Source organism: Sander vitreus, chromosome 20 (genome assembly GCF_031162955.1).
Source record: "Sander vitreus isolate 19-12246 chromosome 20, sanVit1, whole genome shotgun sequence".
Taxonomy (NCBI): domain Eukaryota; kingdom Metazoa; phylum Chordata; class Actinopteri; order Perciformes; family Percidae; genus Sander; species Sander vitreus.
In genome coordinates this window covers 8,443,886-8,465,538 of record NC_135874.1, presented here as the reverse complement: position 1 = coordinate 8,465,538, position 21,653 = coordinate 8,443,886, and the positions used below count along the sequence as shown (strand labels likewise).

At 40.9% G+C, this 21,653-nt stretch overlaps 1 protein-coding gene across 1 annotated transcript in view; it reads left to right on the top strand.

Annotated features, from left to right (window-relative positions):
• Window positions 1-21,653, top strand: part of mta1 (metastasis associated 1) — a 47,837-nt gene that overhangs the window by 23,433 nt on the left and 2,751 nt on the right. The window contains exons 4-16 of the mRNA XM_078277451.1: window positions 6,427-6,553; window positions 8,984-9,047; window positions 9,417-9,534; window positions 10,961-11,063; window positions 11,751-11,850; window positions 12,886-13,074; window positions 14,439-14,513; window positions 14,978-15,036; window positions 15,373-15,572; window positions 17,253-17,404; window positions 18,735-18,924; window positions 19,009-19,098; window positions 20,052-20,207. Of these exons, the coding sequence (XP_078133577.1) occupies window positions 6,427-6,553; window positions 8,984-9,047; window positions 9,417-9,534; window positions 10,961-11,063; window positions 11,751-11,850; window positions 12,886-13,074; window positions 14,439-14,513; window positions 14,978-15,036; window positions 15,373-15,572; window positions 17,253-17,404; window positions 18,735-18,924; window positions 19,009-19,098; window positions 20,052-20,207 (1,623 nt within the window). The remainder of the gene's footprint in view (window positions 1-6,426; window positions 6,554-8,983; window positions 9,048-9,416; window positions 9,535-10,960; window positions 11,064-11,750; window positions 11,851-12,885; window positions 13,075-14,438; window positions 14,514-14,977; window positions 15,037-15,372; window positions 15,573-17,252; window positions 17,405-18,734; window positions 18,925-19,008; window positions 19,099-20,051; window positions 20,208-21,653) is intronic.

Below are 21,653 nucleotides of genomic sequence, written 5' to 3'. Positions count from 1 at the left end.
TTGCCAGCTTTTATAAGTTTTAAGTGCACTCCAGTAATCGGGTTACTGGGAGAAATGAGGTTCAGTCAAGAAATCGGAGAACACGTTTACATGCACTGCAACAATCTGATTACTGTTAAACACTACCAACCACCTCACTCCAGTTACATACTTTTTGTTTCTTGTTTACATGACATTTAAGAAATTGAACTGGTTACTTAAAGAGGAATCCTAGCGATTTTTAAACACCAAAATCAGATAAAGGAGAAAAAATTCAGCCTATTCAGCCTGTGAAAACAGCTGTTTAATGTCGTTCTTTTTTATGGAGGGAGCTTTGTTATGTCTGGGGAAAATATCCTGTTTGATGTCAACAAAGTTATCTGTTTAGGATTGGAGAGCATCAATTTAGAATTTTGGAAAGCCTGCGTGACAAAGTAGACATGGAGTTTGAAAGACGTTTTCGTTAGACCCTGCCTGGCAGGTATTTACCCACACCCACCGGCAGGGTCTAATGAAAAGTCACATTTTAGAAAGTGGCACAATACCAAACAATGTGACAATGCAGAAAAAACTTGACTTAACTTAAAGATTTTACACTTCTAGATCTGTTCACTCGATAAAAGCCACGTTACGTATGGTCACTCTCTTATTATCCTTTCCTTACACCTCTAGGGATAAAATGTTGTCAGCTAGAGTTGAAGTCCCATAGCAAAACTCATACAGCACGACACGAAAAATGATCAGCAGTATTACATTGTCTTGTACCGTTTTTGTTTTCTACTGACTATGCTGCTCTTGTTCTTACTCTTGCTTGGAATGTGCTGTGAATGGAGGAATACATGCTCACAATGCACTTGTGTATGGTGGAAATACTTTTTTAACGCACGTCCTTGACTGGGAAAACATGTCATAGCCCCCAGATCTGAAGACACCATCTGAATCACATCATTTCATTTGGAAGTTAGAGCTGGGCAGCATTGACAAAACCGTTATCTCAATATTGATTATGTGATAGTGTTTTGGGTAAGACTATTGGTATTTTCATGAATTATTTATTTATTTATTTTTTTTTTTTGTAGGGGTTGCTAATTTGGTTATGGAGAAGGGAAAAATATGTTGATAATAGACGGAACAGTTGGGTAAGGTCTGAATTGTTTTATTATTACTTTACTGTAATGCAGCCTTTAAGACCAAGTTAAGACGATATTTAACTTGCGTCACAATATAACCGCAATCAAACACCCAGATGATATCTTCTCAGGTCACAGTATTGATTTTTTTATTGATGGATCTCCCCGCTGATGTAGGAATTGTGAATAAACTGTTATTTTCCTTTCGACCGATGATTTTGGAGCAGAAGCATGTAGCTGTGTTGTGTGTCTGTGTGTGTCTCTCCACCATCACACAAACACACGGTGTATCATAGTGGTGCAGTCAGTGTGTTAAGGTAATAACGGCCTGCGGTGCTCTCCTCGCCTCCTCTTCTGGGCTTCAGGGCTGCTCTTTCCTCTCCTTTCCCCTCCCCACGCAGACGTCTCTCAGCCCCGTAAGGCGACCTATTCATCAATAATTGATAATTGGCTGGGACAGGTGAGATGGAGAGGCAATTTGTAGAGAGCATGGTGTGGGTGCACTGCCAGATTGGCTCGGATCAGCCGAGGAAGGACTGAGGTTGGGGAGTTGAGTTGCTACTCAAGGATGCTCAGCCAGGGGGCCAGTCAGCTGATGTACTGCTACATCACCTGGACACTGTGTGCGTGTACATTTATGGATATGAGCATACAGATGCAGACCCTCAATTCGGATAAAGAAAAACCTATCAAAACGATGATAATAAAGGGAGAAATCTCACGAAGAGCTGCTGAGAAGGACTCCCTCTTTCAGGATGGACAGACATGCAGAGTAGATATTGTACAAACACAGGAGCCAGAACAAACAATATTACAATTTTCAACCTTAAAAGAACAGTTCCTCCTTATTTTTAGTAAGTCTAAAAGCTAATTTCTCCACACACAAAAAACTTAAAGCATCTGGTACAATAAAAGATACTAAATAAACTAAATAAAAAATCCATATGAATGTACTAAGGGAGGGAGAGAGAGAGAGAGATCTATATAAATATGTCTATTATTAGGCTTATTAACCTTCAGGTGTAACAAGCAAAGGTGCTACATCCCACGGCAAACGCCACACATTTATAGGGGTTAAGGTGCCGATCATGAAGCGTGAACAGTGTGTGTCCGGCTGGGGACATTTGTTGTTGTATCCTCAATTAGCAAGCCATCGCAATTTGTCGCAGTCAGGTGGGAAGTGCTCACAACCACGGTGCGAACAAATTTCCTGGGATAAACCCATGACAATTGGTTATCTATGAATCAAAACGGTATGCTCTAAAATTGTACATGTGCCTGGTTGCCATCACTTTTGCTAGTGTAGCTCTATTTAAAAAAAACGTGCCATTATGCTGTTATTCTCTTCAAACACAGTTCCTGCATAACTCAAGAGTTGCTGTCTTTTATTTTCTTGAAGTTCATTTTCTTTCTTTTATTGTTCCAACTGATCTGCCGTCAAAAAAGTGCACAGAAATATACACATGTTGGTTTTATTTTGCAGTGAGTCTTGTGTGTGGCTCCTGATCATCCCTACTTCCCCTTCACACGGGCTAATAATTAATACACTCTTTTTGCAATTTGATTCACTTTTGCAGTGTTATTGATTTTCATGCTAATGCAGTGCCATGTAGGGGAAACGCCACCGGCACTACTAGTTTCAAGCTCATTATGAGGTGCCGGGCTGGATGGAACTTGACCTTACAATGTAAAGTGAATGTAAAACACGTGCACATGCACACAATGGAAGAATTAGGTACCCACAAAATGCATGTTTTAGTCAAGTCACACATAGATTCCTCTCTAACACAATTCATGTTCTGCTCACCTTCCTACAACTTCTCACCTTCTTTCCTATTCCCTTTGTATCTTGTTTTTTGTTGTATTAATAACCTCAGTCCATATTTTTGTGTGTGCGTGTGCGTGCGATGGTGTGTCTGCTATGTGCTGGGCTGAGTGAGGGAGTGAAGGAGTAGTTATTGATTTTGGCCACACATCTCCTCTCCTGAAAATCCCTTGATTGCTTTTGTTCTGCTCTCTGTCTTCCTCTTTCTGTCTGGCTTCCTCTAATGAAACTCCAAATGAATTGGAGCACGTACCGACTGCTCTTCTTTCTCTCTGTTGCACTTACTCTCTCTACCACTCTCTCTGGCTTTCTCTCTCTGTCTTTGCCTCTCTTTCCCCCGCTCTCCCTGCTGATTTCTCTATTGCTCCCCTTCCTCCTCTCCCTCTCTCTTCCTCGCTGTTTTTATGTCGCTCTGTCTTCATCTCTTTTGTCACACTTTGCTTCCTCTGTGCTCTTCTATTTATCTCTCTATCTATTTTCCCGTCCATCTCACCTTCTCTTTCCTCTTCTCCACTTTCATTTCCTCCATTCTCCTCATCCACACGTGAGGAAGCGAATGTGTGTCGAGGATGTTGCCTACCAGCAGCAGCTAAATCTATTCTTATAGGATGACTCAGACACATGAACTGCTCAAATGGGCTGATAGCGCTTCAACAGTCGCTCTGTCCATCCATCCGTTCTCGGACGATTACCGAGGACTCTTTTTCACCATCAGATCTTTTAATCCAAGCTACCAGGGTACACAAGGTTACACCTGGAATCACAGGAAAGTCTTAGAGAATCCATGTCGTAGCACTCCCAGCCACAATGCCATACAAGCTGAGACTGGCTTGAGAGAAATTGGCTCAATAAACAACAAAAGCCTGAAGAGAACCGTTAATTTACTAGTCAAGTGGTGTGCTACTCAGCCTGTGAAAACCGTTGTATCATATTTTCTGTGGCTCTGGAGGAAGTTTGTCAAGTCGGAGGAAACACCTTGACGATTTCTGCGTTACAAACGAAGTGTAAGCAGTTTGAAAGACATGCATGTTTGACAGGTCAGGATGATACTTTATGGAAGTGCAATACGGTATCACCCCTTTAACATAAACACATCCTTTTACTTCTGTCCTTCATGGGGCCTGTCTATCCTAAACCCATACTGTAATCTTAGCCTAATGTTAAGGGTCAGTTCACCCAAAGTACACACACACACACACACACACACACACACACACACACACACACACACACTCACTCACTCACTCATTCTTCATTTTTAAGTTTTGAGATTTCTGCCACTGCCCTAATTCCAGGGACGTGCTATTGTTGCCTGGGCAACTGCCCGTTTGCCCTGATTGGCTTAGCTGCCCCTCTGGTGAAAGAGCCTAAATAAACCTTTCTTTCTTTTTTCATCTTCTTTTTGCTGTTGTGGCTGCATTAATGCGATAAAACGCCCATTATTACTAAAATGAAATCAAATTAAATCGCTATATCATCCAATCTAGCCCTCAGCGATGCCCTCTGCCCCCGGTCACGTGACTTTGTTTATATTCTCACACACAGAGTTTTTAAAGTTATGAGGATTATGACAAATGCCCTGTGAATAGTAACCAAAAAAATCCACTTGAGCTTTGAATAATGTGCAGCTTCAGCTTGTAACGTTTGCATCATGTCGCGCAGCATTGCCTTATATTAAGGTAAAATGCTACATTATCAACCAAAGCTAATCACACACACACACATATACATATATATATATATATTAATTAATTAGTTAATTTATGGTGCCAAATCATAACATTAGTTATCTCAACCAGAATCATTGAGTACAGCCACAGTCTGTGCACGTCCCTGCCTAATTCTATGGAGGTAAATTAATTTTTTTGTTTTGTTTCTGCTAACAGTAAAAAATACAGTGAGATTTAGCGAGGGCATCCCTCTCCAGAAACTGTCCCTGTTACTCTGGATAATCCACAGAACAGGTAGAAAGTAGTTCCAATAACGACTTTTGACAGTGAGGTCTCTGGATTACCCAGAATAACTGGGACATTGTTTCGGAAAGTAACATTGCTTTTTTAAATGTTTAGCACCACAAAATAAAATTCCTTTAAGCTCCCTTGTATGACGGCAGAAATCTCAGAAACGGAAATCTCCAAACCCGGGGGAACTAAAACTGAAGCTGTCTGAATTCATTTAACTTTTTTGTTTGTTTTGCGTATGGAAGAGGTGTAATTCCGTTGAACAAATATTTTAATCTTAAACCTTTTGAATAGACCTAAAATGTTTTATTATTTTTAAGTCATTAAACTGTTCTTATTTGCTCCAAGGTAGTTCTCATGATGACAAGTATTAAATCTGATTTCTGTGGGTTTTCTGTCCACCAGGTATACATTCTGGTGGGAAAATGCATTACATTGTTGTATGTATTTATTTATTTATTTATGTGCGTCTTCAAATTTCAAGTCTAAAAAAAAAAAAAAAAGTAACTCTAGCCACCTTTTGGAAAAACCAGTGTGAATTTAAATGAACTGCATTTTTAGGTCCTAAATTTCCAAGAACAAATCCTGACCTTTTCTCAGTGGAAGCTACAGAATTGCCTGCCGACCACATCGAAAATGATAAGAGTATACTAAAGGAAAAGCTTCTGTAACTATGGGGAATGAAACCTCAAAGCCGTGCGACGCATCTGGACCCGTAGTGGGTGAGATGGTTAGAAAGTATGGACCGGACTGCTTGAGATATCTGTCATATTGGTCAAAAAGTTTTGGCTTTCCAAAAACTGGAGTCCAGGAAAGTTATTTTATCTGCTTTTATATATTTAACTGTTTTAACTGCTCTTCAATGTTTAATTTCTTATACTGCACTGTAACTTTTTTTTTTTTCTCGTATTTTATCTTTTTTTAATTTTTTTTATCTGTTTTCATGTAAAGCACTTTGAATTGCCCTGTTGCTGAAATGTGCTATACAAATAAAGCTGCCTTGCCTTGCTGTGTCTTTCTGCTGTTCTAAACAGATAACCCGGAAGAATAGACTCTACACTGGTGTTTTCCTAACATCCCATTCAGCTTCTTGTAGTAGTTTTCACGCTTGAAATACAAGAGATTACCCAAATACTAGTATAATGAAAACACAGTTGGAGGGCATTAAAATGATGGAGAATCCTGAGCTGCGTGAAACATGTCGTCGCTTTTATAATCTGGGTAGAATTGGAGGAGAAAACCGTAGCCAGATGTTGTTTGATTCATATCGCAGGTCTCATGTAGACATAATCAGTGCGAAGTATGTAAAATATCTGTATGAATACACAAGTCTCCTTCTCCCTGAGGACTGTATTGTTCTGGCTCATCAAATGTGCATCCTTGTGCTTTATATTCCCTTGTTGTGCATCTGACACAGTTTTGTGGCTGCAGCCGATACGTTTGCATCCCCCTCCTATTCTCCCTGCGGATGTCGTTGTTCCACCTCATCCGACATGTTTATGTTGACTTTTGCCCCTCTTAAACCACTCAGGGGAGCTGGAGGAGGAGATGGAGAATCCAGAGATGACGGACCTCCCTGAGAAACACAAACACCAGCTCAGACACAGAGAGCTCTTCCTGTCCCGCCAACTGGAGTCTTTACCTGCCACACACATCAGGTACACCGCTGTAACAGCAGCCTGCTATTACACCTCTGAATGATCAGTTTCAGTCTCAGTTTATTCTGTCGTTCCCTCTTTCACCCAAGAGTTTTGAACTCAGACAGTGCGCTGTTTTGACAGCAAACACCTATCCCAGGCCTTGAACAAAGCCTCTATACAATTCCTTTGGGCTACTATTGAGTCCAAAAATCTAACTTTTTTTTGTTAAAAAAAAAAAAAAAAAAACCTTCCCATGGAATTGATCAAAACAAGTCAAAATGAATCGAATAAGGGCACTGAAAATCACAATTCGTTTAAAAAAACTATCTTGCTTCATTGTGAGAATTATTTTCACTTGTAAATAATGGATAATACCTTTTACTGTTGTCCTTGATCCCAGATTTCTTTTCCTCGGATGGCATGTCCCGCCCTACTCTGCCTCTGATTGGCTTACCCTAATATTCTTACCCTAACCCTGACCAGTCTCACTCGTCATGCCATAACCTAACCAACCCCAGCCATCGAAGGAAACGAGTACTAGTCAATCAGGGGCAGAGTGGGATTCATAATTTAGCATCCTGGACACCTGTGGTTACCGTGGTAACCGCAAGCATAGTTTAATACTACAGTAAACCCTCCTTGAGCAGCTACTTTGTCAGAAATGCAACACAAGACCAACTGGTGAATCTACAGATATAGGTGTTTACAGAGCAGCCGGTCACACTTGCATTGCTTTTATAAATGAGTACATTTTTAAAAATAGTAATAGTAATAATGGTCTACAAAAAAGCCAGAAAAAAGTGAGACATGTCTATCACAATATCCTAAAGCACAAGCAGGTGACGTCTTCAAATGTCTTGTTTTGTCACAAAACCCAGAATGATTCAGTTTACTACAATGTAAAGCAGCATATACTGGCATTTGAATACTGTACGTGTTGAGCCATCAAATGTTGAAACAATGAATCAATTATCAAAATAGTTGCTGATTAATTATCTTTCAGTCGACTAATCGGAGCAGCTCCATTAAAATAGGTATTCGAGGTAGCATAAATTATTCAGTAGCAGCAAATACTACTCTCTGATCATACTGGTTTTTAATGAACTTGGAGATTTAATTAAACCATTTGACTACTTAACCCGTTAATTCTGGGTATTTGGTATTACCTTCCATTCTATTTTTGTAGCCATAATACGTAAATCAAATTTCTACCTTTTGGATTCTGCGTGTGTGACTGTAACAACTACAGGTCCCTGACTCACTTGGAGGATGATGACGCTGTGATTATTAATTGATTCCTTCACTCACATTATCTGCTACACACAAGGTTGTAGGAGCACTGAAAGATGGTGCGGAGCCATTTGAGCCAGTCAGCTTTCAGTCTACAACCAACTCCAACATAAAATAATCCACTCACATGCAGTGTGCACATTGAGCACTAAATGTCAACAGAAAGCTGTTCCTACATATAGAACTGCCTTTGCTCATCGCTAAGCTCCGGGCAAACCCACCTAATCATTACCACCTTATTACTTGACATTTTCCGAAGAGAGCAAACTGACATCTGCTCGAATAAAAATACTCTGAGCCGTTTTTGTTTAGTGAGGATTCAAAGTTGATTAGGTTTTTTTTAACTTAACACCTGTGTGCTGCAGCAGCGAGGTTACACGAGATGTTTTGAGTTTATCACCCCGCTGACTGGGGTTCGCTTCGGGCTACAGAGGTATGACTACTTAGCTGGTGAATAATTTGGATTCAGACAGCAGCAGTTGAGGTGACAGAGATGAGTGCTGCCAGCATCAACACACTTAAATAACAGGTTGTGCCAGCTGGAACCAAATCAATATCGTTGTTGCAGTTTCTCAGATGCATCCTACGTCAAAGTATACCCATTGACGGTCAGACCAGGGTAGCACTTATGCAACGTGTTATCCCCTAGACTTTAAGTCTTGTCTGTTGTTCTGTGCTTCACACAGCTCCTAACTAGAGCTGCAAAGATTAAGCGATTAGTTGTCAACCATTAAATCAATCGCCAACTATTTTGATAACCAATTAATTGGTTTGAGTCGGGGGGGAGAAGAAAGAGAAACATTTTCTGAATTCTAGCTTCTTAAATGGGAATATATTCTAGTTTTTTTCACCGCTCTATGACACTAAACTAAATATTGTTTGAGTTGTGGACAAAACAATACATTTGAGGACGTCGTCTTGGGCTTTAGGAAACCTTGATCAACCTTTTTTTTTTTTTTTTTACTTTTACCATTTTGTGACATTTTATAGACCAAACAACTAATCGATTAATCTAGAAAATAATCGACAGATTAATCGACAATGAAAAAAAAAAAGTTAGCTGCAGCCCTAATGTTAACTATTCACCCTTTCTTCTCCCTCCTGTCTTTCCCTCTCCTTTTTTCCTTCCTTTTCCTTACATCTCTTTCTGGACTCCAGGGGGAAGTGCTGTGTGACTTTGCTGAACGAGACCGAAGCGCTGAAGTCTTATATAGACAGAGAGGTACGTACCCCCAGCTCCTTATGCTCAAATTACAGGACGGGGGCTTTTAAACTGTGATTAGGTGTGTGTGCATTTCAGGATGATCTAAGAGAGAGAGTGTGTGAAAGACTTATGAGTTAACAGATTCTTGTTTCCAGATGAATTATTCAACGTGTTGACCCAGAATGTTCTTTTCACATACCGTAATGAGGAGACGAGAGACTAGCAGAGGGGGAGACGTGCACGCACGCACACACACATACATACACACACGCACACACATACACACACAGACCGATACACTCCTCTCTTGCCGCTCTTCGTTCGCCCGTCTTGCTTCCTGTTCCTTTCATACTATCCTCATGCCTTCCTGTCATCTGTATTTCCCAGGATGCCTTCTTCTACTCGCTGGTGTATGACCCTCAGCAAAAGACTCTGCTGGCTGATAAGGGAGAGATCCGCGTTGGGAACAAGTACCAGGCCGACATCACCGACCTCCTGAAAGAAGGTACATCATACTTGAACTTAAATCTTGGGCGTTTTTAATTGACACAGTTTTCCAGAGAAGCTTATTCACAGAGTAGCACATTAACGTTTTCCTGCAGGGGGCTTTTTTACCCTCCTGTGTACTGATTTGTTTCTTCTTTTTTTTATTTATTTTTTTAGCTATTTTTCAGCATTAATATGGCAGTCTGAGCCATAATGAACCGCTTAACTTTTCATGTTTTTGTAACTGCTCAATTGCCAGGAACATTTCATGAACTTTAAGTGGCCGCCACTGGCTACCTCCGATCCTACCAGCCTGTACACCACATGCTGCTGCTATCCTCCACCCGTAATCTCATCCCGCAGGTAAATAGAGCGGGTTGTGGCTTAAAATAGAGGACATGGTTAATATAATGCAATTAATACAGCAAGATTTGCTAATTAGTGCCATAAATGTTGTTTAATGTCCCAGACCGGATACTCAGGCTTTAAAGCTGATACCCTTTCTTTTTATTAGTCCGTCCGTTCTCTGCTGATGAAGATGTGAATCATTCAGGGAACTCGGATACAGTAAAATCAGCTCATGTATCGTTTCCCTCGTCATAGTTTCTATGGTTGCCATGGTCACAAGGCAGCAAGTTGAACCATCATAAACTGCATTATATGCAGCGGCAGATAATTGTGCGCATTCATAAGCCGCTGTAAACCATTACATTGAAAACAATGGAGGCAGTGGCAGCAACTGCTCGCTGTCTGAACGCATCTTAAAGCTTGAAGCAACTAATGCAAATGTGGCCGTTTTAAATTCTGTTAATGTCAGGTTAGACATTATACCTTCCGCATACAAAGAGGTTTTTTTTGCAACTTGTCCATAATATAAAGATCTGTTATTACTTTCATTGAACCAAGTCTGAAAGCTATATTCCAGGCATGTTGTGCCATTATTGTGTGATAGATATTCAGTGTTTTTTTCAAATGTGACTATTTTTCTGCCAGATTTAGGTTTCAGTGTTTTGTTTTTATTCTTAGCAGGTGGGAAAACCTCTGAAATTGCAATTAGGCATCATGGGGACACCAAGCTCTCTAATTGAACCCATGTTAATGAAATTCTGTTACATGTGTTAGAAGCTCAGGCAGGCTGGCTTGTTGGTTTGCAGGCTGGCAGCTTGACAGACCCCACCTATTTAAAACTGTGGGATTCATTAAAACTTTGCATGAGGTAGTCCTTTTTAAAAGAAGGAAAAAACCAGGAAGAAAATCTAATTTGATTGTGGGATTTACAAACTTTTGTTGTACATATGTGGTCAATAAGGAACCATAGTGGCCTTGAACAGCGTAGGACCCACTGTGTGTGTGTGTGTGTGTGTGTGTGTGTGTGTGTGTGTGTGTGTGTGTGTGTGTGTGTGTGTGTGTGTGTGTGTGTGTCTGTGTCTTCTGGGTCTGTGTAGGCGAGGATGATGGCAGAGACTTGGAGAAACTAGAGGAGAAGGTCTGGGACCCCAACAGCTCGCTGACGGAGAAACAGATTGACCAGTTCTTAGTAGTAGCTCGGTAAGTCAACACAGAAGTGCAAAAGCATACAAGTAATGGAAAAAAAGAAGAAGAAATGCATGCATGTTGCTTTCTAGCTCTTTCCCTGCTTCCAGTCTTTGTGCTAAACTAAGCTATAAGTCTTTTGCCTCCTGCTTTATTTTGAAGTTATAAGAGTGGTGTCTCTGCATTAAGATTCATTTGGACATTTTGTAAACCCAATTTATTTTTATTTTTTTAGCTAAATATGGCTGCTTAGTAGTTTGTTTTTGTGGGGCATGTTTAGGCCTTTATTAGATAGGATAGCTTTAGACATGAAAGGGGAGAGAGAGGGGGAACGACATGCAGCAAAGGGCCGCAGGTGGGAGTCGAACCCTCGGCCGCTGCGTCAAGGACTAATCCTCTGTATATGGGCACACACTCTACCAGGTGAGCTACCCAGGCGAGCTACCCAGGCACCCAAGTTTTAGGTTTTTCAGTGCAAATTGGCTGGAGTTGTATCATTTGCTCTGCAACACTACAACACTGAATATTTGATCAGGAAGCACTGGGTTTGTTTTTGTGCATAAATGGTTCAGAAAAAGAACGTCGGATGGAACTGTAAATGAACCACCCAATCTAGCTCTTGAAAGTAAAACTGAAAGTTTATTACTCGTCTCTCTCTATATACATTTTCTTTATATTTTGCGTCATGTTTGTGTCCCATAGGTCAGTAGGTACATTCGCCAGAGCCTTGGACTGCAGTAGTTCTGTCCGGCAGCCCAGCCTGCACATGAGTGCTGCTGCAGCTTCCAGAGACATCACCTTGGTGAGATACTCATACATACACACATGAAAGCAGCCTTGGGTTAAATCCGCATCACACCAGAGGTGGAAAGTGTGGCAGTTGTGTTGATCAGTAAATGTAGTGTGCATGTGTACATGCATGTGTGTGTGTGTGTATGTATGTGTGTCTGTTAGTAGTCTGGATCAACTATTTCCAGGATAATTGCCGGATGTCACTCGTTTTCCGATCTCTGTGGGTTGCCGTTCTTAAACTCTGTTCGCTCATCGGGAGACAACGGCAAACTTCGAGCTAGCAAGCTACACGCTGAAAATTTTTAAGTTCATTCTGGGACTGATTGTAAAGATTTACAAAGAATATGTTTATGGCATTTACTATCTAACTCTGGGAATTTTGGGACCGATTGGTGGGAATGGCTGTGGACTAAGTAACATTACACAGGCCATTAACCATGTATCCAGCTCATTTAAATAGCTCACGTTAATGTATTGTGTGAACAGTTAACTTCATTTAATATTATATGTGGTGTTTTCTTTTGCGGGGTTCGAATGTTCCACAAAAACAAGTTCCGTCCGGAGACTATTTTGCAGAGCCACCATCGCTGTGTCCAGAGCTTAGCGCCGCCCAAGACCATTCTGAGTGGTTTAAAGAAATGCAAACAACCCCAGAGTGTTTTTTTTTTTTCCTCCTATCCTGGAATGTATGTGTGGTAGAGCCAGGCAATGCGAGACTAGTCTGTTAGTGATTGTTAAGGATAACCACACACAGACCTCAATAAACACTTGGCCCAAGAAGCCTGGTTTGGGTCTACTCTACCCTAGATCTTATCCTCATATTTAAAAACATAGATGAGAGGCCTTCTAGCCACACACACACACACACACACACACACACACACACACACACAGGGGGAACAAGGGGCTGCATATTAAGTCCCTGGACTGAACAAATCATACAAGTCACACTCCTAACAAGAACCAGCACAATATTCATTGCATAAGTGGTTCAAACAACAATAACAAGTCCTGAGACTAACGTGTTATTTATTCTCGTGTTTAGTTTCACGCCATGGACACCCTCCATGCCACGGGCTATGACATGACCCGAGCCATCACAGCGCTGGTGCCTCAGGGCGGGCCCGTCCTCTGCAGGGATGAAATGGAGGAGTGGAGCGCCTCGGAGGCCAACCTGTTCGAGGAGGCGCTAGAGAAATACGGCAAAGACTTCACCGACATCCAACAGGATTTTGTGAGTAGCAAACCAATAAAAAGCAAATGTCAAGGAAGTAGTTAGATATTTGGGGAAATAAAATCTGAAACTGCAACCAGTAGACGGTTAGCTTAGCTTAGCATTAAGACCGGAAACCGACCTCCTTAAAAGGTACAAAAACAAAAGTCAAAGTCTGGCTGTATAACGACAACGTGTCGATTGTACCGTTTGGTTTTGTACGGATTAAACAAACAATGTATAACATGTTAATTAGTGAGCTTTAGAGATGCTGGTAGTGGCATTTCCTCAACCACATCCTACAGCTGGGGCTGAGACATCACATGATTGTGATGCTAAATGTTTTTGAGGAAAATGAATTTTCTTACACCTTTATATTATCCCTATTTTTGACTTCAAGTGACATTTCAATTGAATCAAATGAAGTATATTAATGGAAACAGACACGAGTGGTATTGATCTCTGCAAGAACATGAACAAGCGCTTTTTCCAAAATGTCCAACTACTCCTTTAATTTTGGAGAGACGTCATCATGGCTGTATTTTATACATCATATCTCTGTGTGGTTTGGATATTTTTTCAAGCTTCAGCTTGATTAAATAGTGTAGTGGAAGACATATTGAGCACTTGGTATGCTGCTTATCAGCCTGCATGTGGGGATGCCCAATAATTCTGATTTAGAGATTCTGAGTGCAGAAACCACATCATTAGAATTGAACTTCTTCTGGACATTTAGTTATTTAGCTGACGTTCGACAGAACAACTTTCAAGCACAGTAGTAGTCTTTTGAGCTGAGATTGCAGCCAGCCCATAGTGTAGAGTGAAAACGTTAAAGCTAAGCACAATGACCATTTGTCCAGAGAAACATTCCACAAAAATATCTTTTGAGAAGTGCTGCCGTTTGTGGACTTTACTAATACGCATTGTGCCGAGCTCTCACTGTGTGCATCACTCCACCACCTGGTGGCTGGCTGCTGTCAGTGCTGCTCCCTTAGGTTTCCACCCAAGCCTTCACTCACACAACAGGACTACACCATCAGTATGGGCGGGGCCTCCACTTTACAACTCATTTTCCTTTCAAACTTCTCAGAGGGAACCTTACAGTGCAACTTCAGTGGGTTCAGATGGATTCTGGGGCCGGTTGTTTCATTTATATGACGAAATCTCTTCATAGTAAATGGTGTTTTTGTGACCGATGAGTACATTCCGTGGGCTAAAGACATTTGTATATTTGTGTGGGAGTGCTAACTCCACTGCTAAAAGGTGTCTTTGACAGTCAAGTGTGTGTAGAAAATAGTACACGTTTCTTTGTCGGCCTGCTCTCCCCATTTTATTAACGACAACACTGAAATAATGATTACACTGTGCCTTCTCTCTTTCTCCAGCTGCCCTGGAAGTCCCTGACAAGTATTATTGAGTATTACTACATGTGGAAGACCACAGACAGATATGTACAGCAGGTAAAAACATTCATTATATCTTAGGGATTTAAAAAAATATATATCTAATTAGCTGTATTTTTATTATTCTTTATAGCCCAATAAGTGTTACACATTGATCTTTTTGTTTGCGTCTGATTTGCATACCAAGTGAAAAAGGAACATTGTTTATCTTTATTTAGTTCTTGTTACAGAAACAAGTGTTTCTCGTCCTAACTTTTTTTTTGTGCTCATTCTCAGTTTGGCCTCTGTCAGTTTGATTTCATGTTTTGGCATACATCTGTATTTTGGCATCAGCGTGGCTCCAAATTACAACGTATAACAAAAATAATCATATACCTGTAGTTCTCATTATAAATTCAGAAATCCGTACTCTGTCTTAAAATCAATTAAATTGGTATGGGGTGTTGTTGGAGCTAACCTGCCTAATCCCGCCATTCTTTCTCTACTCTCTCCCTCCTCCTCGACCTCTGTCTCTTCTCCAGAAACGATTAAAAGCAGCCGAGGCAGAAAGCAAGTTGAAGCAGGTTTACATCCCCAACTAGTGAGTACCTCAGTGCAAGTTTCTGTGTGGTTAATTATATTCTTCAGAGATCACGTGTGCAACTCCTTCATCTGAATACATGGAGTTATCAAGAAAAGTTTAGAGTTGTTCTGACCCTCCACAGCAACGTGTAGTATTTTAAATCCGGCCCTGGATCTGCTGCTGTTGTCCGAGCAGGAACCCTTCTTTCCCTTTTATTTGTTTTCATGGCAGCTCTTAGTACAGTGTCCGTATAACTGCCGTCTCTGGCAGCAGTCTGATGAATGTTATCTATTCTCTTTGGCCTGTATTATCTATGCTGGTCTGACCCTCTCCTTGTTTCTGTGCTCCCTCCAGTAACAAGCCAAACCCCAACCAGCTGAGTAACAATGTAAAACCAGCTCTGGTGAATGGAGCGGCGGTTGCGGTGGTCCCGGGGGTACCGGGCGTCCAAGGGGTCCCAGGCGTCCAAGGGGTCCCAGGGGTCCCAGGGGCCCCCGTACCTCCAGGCTCAGCGCAGACCCCCGGCCTCGGTAGAGCCTGTGAAAGCTGCTACAGTAAGTCATTCGCATGTGTAACACTGCTGTCATTAGACTGCAACAGCTGCAGTTTCTTTCGCTTGTTGAAATAAAATAAAAAAAGCAAGTATTGACCAGATTTCATAGGATTCCAATAAGTCTTGCTAAATTGAACATGATGAACTTAGGGTAATTGCTTTGGCATTCCAGGTGCAATTGTATTTAGAGAGGTTGTTGCATACTGAATATGCTTTCACCTTGAGTGGAAAACGACCCTAAAAAGTTATATAATTTAAAAAGCCTTTTATGAGAATCAGTTTACAGATGCATTTATTAATTCACAAGCTTTATCTTATTCACTCAAAGGTGCATTCTAAGACAAGTCTTTAAAATGTACTCGGCAAAACACCCAACATAACATTAATACAGGTTAATGACTTTGTTTGTGCTGTATAATCGGCTTTATTGACATTTAAAATGTCAGCGCAAGTTAGAGGCTACGAGAGGTTGTCCTCTTTAATTTACTAATACACTAAAACACCAAGCCGACCTTTCAAAATGTATCTGCTCTGGAAACAGTCATGGTCAGTTTGATGAGAAAATTGCTGCTTTACTGTGCAAGCAGGGCCAAAACAAAGTTAACCGGCTTAATGTGGACATACTCTGAAGTATCAGTTTTTAATGTGATGAAATGGTGCTGTTAAAGGCTTGCTTTTCTTTTTAGTAGTATAGTAAAACATCTTCAGTATGATGTATATTTGTGATTTAGTATAACTTAACATCCAACAAAAATATTTCAAGCACTCCTCAGTACATCCTAAATGGAAACCTCCCTGTTCTGTTTTCAACAGAGCCCCGTTAGAAATGACCACTCATTTAAACCAAAACATTCATTTACATTTTATATCATTTTTACCGGATAATTCAAAGAGCGCCGATCGACGCCATACTCTCTGTATGGGGCACACATTTGATACTAGATTTACAAAGTGGAGATGAGAGAGAGAATTGCATGACGTGCCCTGCAGCAGAGTATTATTTGAGTTATTTAAATGGTTGTAGTTAATTCAGTGATGAATGATTAAAGTGCTCATATTATGCTTTTTGGCTTTTCCCCTTTCCTTTATAGTGTTATATATCTTTTTTGTGCACGTTATAGGTTTACAAAGTGAAAAAGCCCAAAGTCCACCCCAGAGGGACTTACCATCTCCAACAGAAAACACTGTTCACAATCTGCTCCAAACAGCTCTATTGTAGTCCAGCCTTTACTTCCCTGACAAACGTGGTCACTTTGTAACACACGTTATAATGCTCACCTAGCTGCTAGCATGGTACGCCCTCATACTCTGCTTCTGACTGGCTAGTAGTCCTTACCTAGGTACTGCGCATGTGCGACTCCCAACAAAGATGGAACAGAAGTGAGATGCCTCACTCTGTAGCTAAAACAGAGAGCTCAACACACAGGGTGAAAAGAGGAGCTGCAGCAGTGTGCAGTACAACAAAAATATGTTTTTTGAAAATTAAACCATGTAAACCTATTCTGATATAACCTATAAATACAATTATGAACCTGAATGAGCATAATATGAGCACTTTAATGGTTGTGCTCTCCCTTGCCTGCACATGTTCATGATTATGTATGGTTTATGATTATGTGTGTTGCTGTGTCACACTGCACTACTATATAATACTTTCTTTTGTTTGTTTGTGTGTGTGTAGCCAGTAGCTCCTACCAATGGTACTCGTGGGGACCTCCCAACATGCAGTGCCGCCTGTGCGCTTCATGCTGGACCTACTGGAAGAAGTACGGCGGGCTGAAGATGCCCACAAGACTGGATGGAGAGAGGCCTGGACCCAACCGCATCAGCATGGTACAAACTAACACAAACACACACGTGCTTCACTGGACTCATTTCGTTTATTTATTCTGCAAACCCCAAACAACAGCCTTACTGTTTGCCTAAAGCCTTACCCTCCCCTTAAAGGAATATTTCATCTTCCAGAGAAAATCTTTTTCTTCTCATCCTCACGCAAGTTAAACCAAGTTTTTATTTAGGGCTGCTTATTTTCATTAAATGCCTTTTTTTTTAATCTTACCAACACTCCCAAACCCAAAGATATTCAGTTTATTATCGGATAGGACAAAGAAAAGCATCATAGCCTCACATTTGAAAAGCTGGAACCAGCAAATGTTTGGTATTTTTTTTTGTTGGAAAAATGACGAAAAAAATGAATTGATTATCTATTATATTGATTATATAAGTAGTTAAAGGTTAACTTTTCCGTTTTGTTTTAGGTCTGTGCACAAACAGGTAGTTAGCTGGCATTGATTTGTTTTAGCATACCTCAAAACAATTTGGTACTTTTCTGTGTTTTTTTTTTAAGTAGCAAAAATGACTGTAATACCCTGCATTCAAACATCTTAAACAAGATAATCTAAATGTTCCTTAGCCAAACCCTAATTCTTTGAACTAAAAACACAGCAGTTGATGGAGGTTAACATTGGAGTCTCCCCATGATATCCCTTGCCTGGAACATTTTCAAACTTTACCTTAAAAAAATGGTAACCGTAATTAACTCTTGTTCTCATAAGGAACCATACAGTACGTTAACGTGTAAATACTGTAAATGTGTGCATACCCATTTGTGTGTACTATGTCAACAAGCCAGATTAAGTACCACATACATTTTGAATGGGTATACATCTTGTGTAAAGTAAAATATTAGCTACTAAGTGACTTTGGTAGTCTGCATTAACTGGGCCAGTGTGTTAAATGGATGGTGCATTTTGGGAAGCATTCCAGTCAGCTCCATTTTGCCAACCAGTATCAATAAGTGATTAAATCCATCGATTTACTCCAAATGTTGTTGTTGCCATCAGTCGGCTGATGAAATGACCTGTCCCCGGTGTTCGTCAGATCAAGGCCACAAACACACTGCTGAACATTTACGGTGCAACCGATGGTTCATTATGTTGCCTAGACTCAGGTTCGACTATAAAATAAAGAAACGCGGGCTTCCAATGCCAGAACAAAAACAGCACTGTCTCACTTTATTAACCCACAACACAGTCAACGGCCAGTCATTACAACTCTTTATCCACTTCCGTTTTTCCACGTCACAATAAAAGCTCTATAGGTAACACAATAAAATACCTTAAAATGGTATCTAACCGTTTGTATGGTTCGTTTGTACTTCCAGAGCCCCCACGGCCTGCCCCTGCGGCACAGCGGGAGCCCCAAATTCGCAGTGAAGACGCGACAGGCTTTCTTCCTGCAGACCACCACCCTGACGCAGGTGGCACGTCGCATCTGCAAGGACATCATCAGGCCGCGATATCTGGCCAGGCACCCCTACCTCCCTGTCAACACAGCAGCCATCAAGGCAGAGTGTAAGCGCCTTTTCTTTGTCCTCACAGGTGGACTGGGTTGGATTACGTTTTTATTTACTGTATTTCTACAATGAATTTCTGCAGGTGCACTGCGGTTGCCAGATGGGCCAAAAAAGCCTTCGCCACTGAAACCTGTGGAACGTAAACCTCTGGAGTCTGTGGTTCGGTATTTAGGTAAGACGATGCCGGTCGCCCACTGCATCTCTTACGTTTGGAGTTTCTATTTTCAGTCAGTTTTAAGTAGGTGTGGTGTTCCAAATGGATTGATGATTGCTTTTTAGACACGCTGGTGCGTGGCTTTACGGCTCAATGTCAGTCGGTCGGTGCACCACTTTGTTCCAGACTGAAATATCTCAATAATGATTGGCTGGATTGCCTTTAAACCTGGTACAGACATTCATGGCCCCCAGAGGATGAGGCCTACTGACTTTGGTGATCTTCTGACTTTTCTTCTAGCGCCATCATGAGGTCAACATTTGTAGTTTTGAGTGAAATATCTTTACAACTACTTGATGGATTGCAATGAACTTTGGTACAGATATAATGCCTCACAGAGCTGCTAGCATAGCTGTGGACTCTTAGGCTTGTTTTACTTTGGTTGCTTTGATATTGTTAACACGGTCTTCCTTGAATGAACTCACATTGATTCTGAGAAAAGAAAAACACCTTTTTGTTACTTTGAATCCCTGAGAGTATCTCAAAATGAATACCAACCTGTGGCCAGGATAGCTCAGTCGGTAGAGCGGGCGCACATATTCAGAGGCTTATGCCTCGACGTAGAAGGTCCAGGGTTCGAGTCCAACCTGGGACGATTTCCTGCATGTCTTCCCCCTCTCTCTCGCCCTTGCATTGCTTTCCTATCCATTAAATGCGGAAATGCCTCAAAAATAATCTAAAAAAATTAATTAATTAATACCAACCAAGAAAGTTAGCAGTTTCCCATCTTCCAGTTGTTCCAATTCAACAGTTTGAAAATATTTTTTCACTTATGGTTACTTTATTCATTATAGTCTTGTAATCCTCCGTTTGCTCCTTGTTGTCCTCCCTTCTTATCTAAAACAACTATTTACTTTCCCTTTCCTCCACCTCCCTTCATGTTTCTTCTTCTCTCCCTTTGTCATCTACAGAAGCACATCCCCGTCCAGCCAAACCCGACCCCCCGGCTCGTGGAGCGTCCATCTCTACAGGCAGCCTGACGCCCATAAAGTCCTCTCCCATCCTCAACAATGGCTCCCCCACCATCCTGGGCAAACGCAGCTATGAACAGCACAACGGCCTGGATGGTGAGTGAGCGGAGAGAGGACAGTATATGTGTGTTTGTTTGCTTTCTCTGCCTCAAAGTATTTCAATTTCATCATTTTTTGCATCATGATACTATAATAGAGCAAGCTTATCCTCGGTATATATTCAGATTTTAGCTTCCGCAATGAGTTATTAAAGAATATTAGCACACTTTAACATATCTAATATGATCTAAATCCCTGCTATAGTCATTTTATTTCCTCACATCTCATCTAACGTACTAATTACTTGGTTGCGTTAATGGAATGCTTTTATTGAGATATATTTTATGAAGGAAAATACTTGAAACTGCAGTTCTTTTTGTGTTTTTATGTGCACATATGACTCTAATGGCAGCTGTTGGAGTGGAATAATGCTGTCATTAGCTTTGAAACTGATCTTAATGTTTTTTTCATGGCATTTTCGTGTCATTCCAGCCTAATTTTAATTATTATAACTGTGCTAACACAATCTAAAATAATATTACATTACACATAAATGTTAAAGATTTGGATATCTTTGCTAAACATTGGTTATTTATAATATTTTAAGGAGAAGGTAAAGGCATATCTGAGCTCCACGGCTCATTCAGCGGCTACAACACACCGCCGAAGGGTTAAGAGTTTGTGAGGGGCTCTTATTTTTTTGGGTTATGTCCCACTTTCCCCTCTCCCCTGTGAAATGAGAGAGGGGAAGAGACAGACTGAGAAATCAAGAGAGTGAGAGTATGCCAGAGAAAGACGGAGGGAAAGAGAGAGATTGCGAGAGGATCGGATCGGCCTTGCTGCTTTAGCTGGAGGCTACGGTCTATGTTGTCATGGTAACAGCAAAGAGGAGGAGGAGGAGGGCTTGTTAAGTGTATCCTGAGGGAGAGCATCTCCACTGGTGTGTGAGCCCACCTCAGGCCCAGGCTGGGATAACACACCAGGGGGAGATTGAGGTTGGAAAGCAGCCAGGATCAAGTACTGGGGATTAGTTTTCATTTTTTCATTTATCAACTTAGTCATTCATATCATGTGTCATCTGTCAGAAGACGGGAATGGTTTCCACAAGCAACCTTATTCTTATTTTTTAATCGGTAATTGTCCATATAATTCAAATTGGTCTTTATAATACCAACTATTATTCTGGACAGACTGAAACTTAAAGAATAGTTTTTGGGGGAAAATATTATTCTCTTTCTCACTGAGAGAAGATAGAAACCTAGTTTGTTCTTAAAGTATGCAGCTTAAAACCAGAAAGCGATTAGCTTAGCATAAAGACTGGAAACAGGGAAACGGCCAGCCTGGCTCTGTCCAAAGAAGAAGTACTTTATTAATCCACCAAGGAGAAATTACATTTTTAGTTCAGAAATCCACCTACTAGTAACACTAAAGTTTACTAATTGGCTTCTTGTTTGTTAGAAGTAATAAAATAACCTGCTCTCCTTTGTTTTTCGATCCATGTCA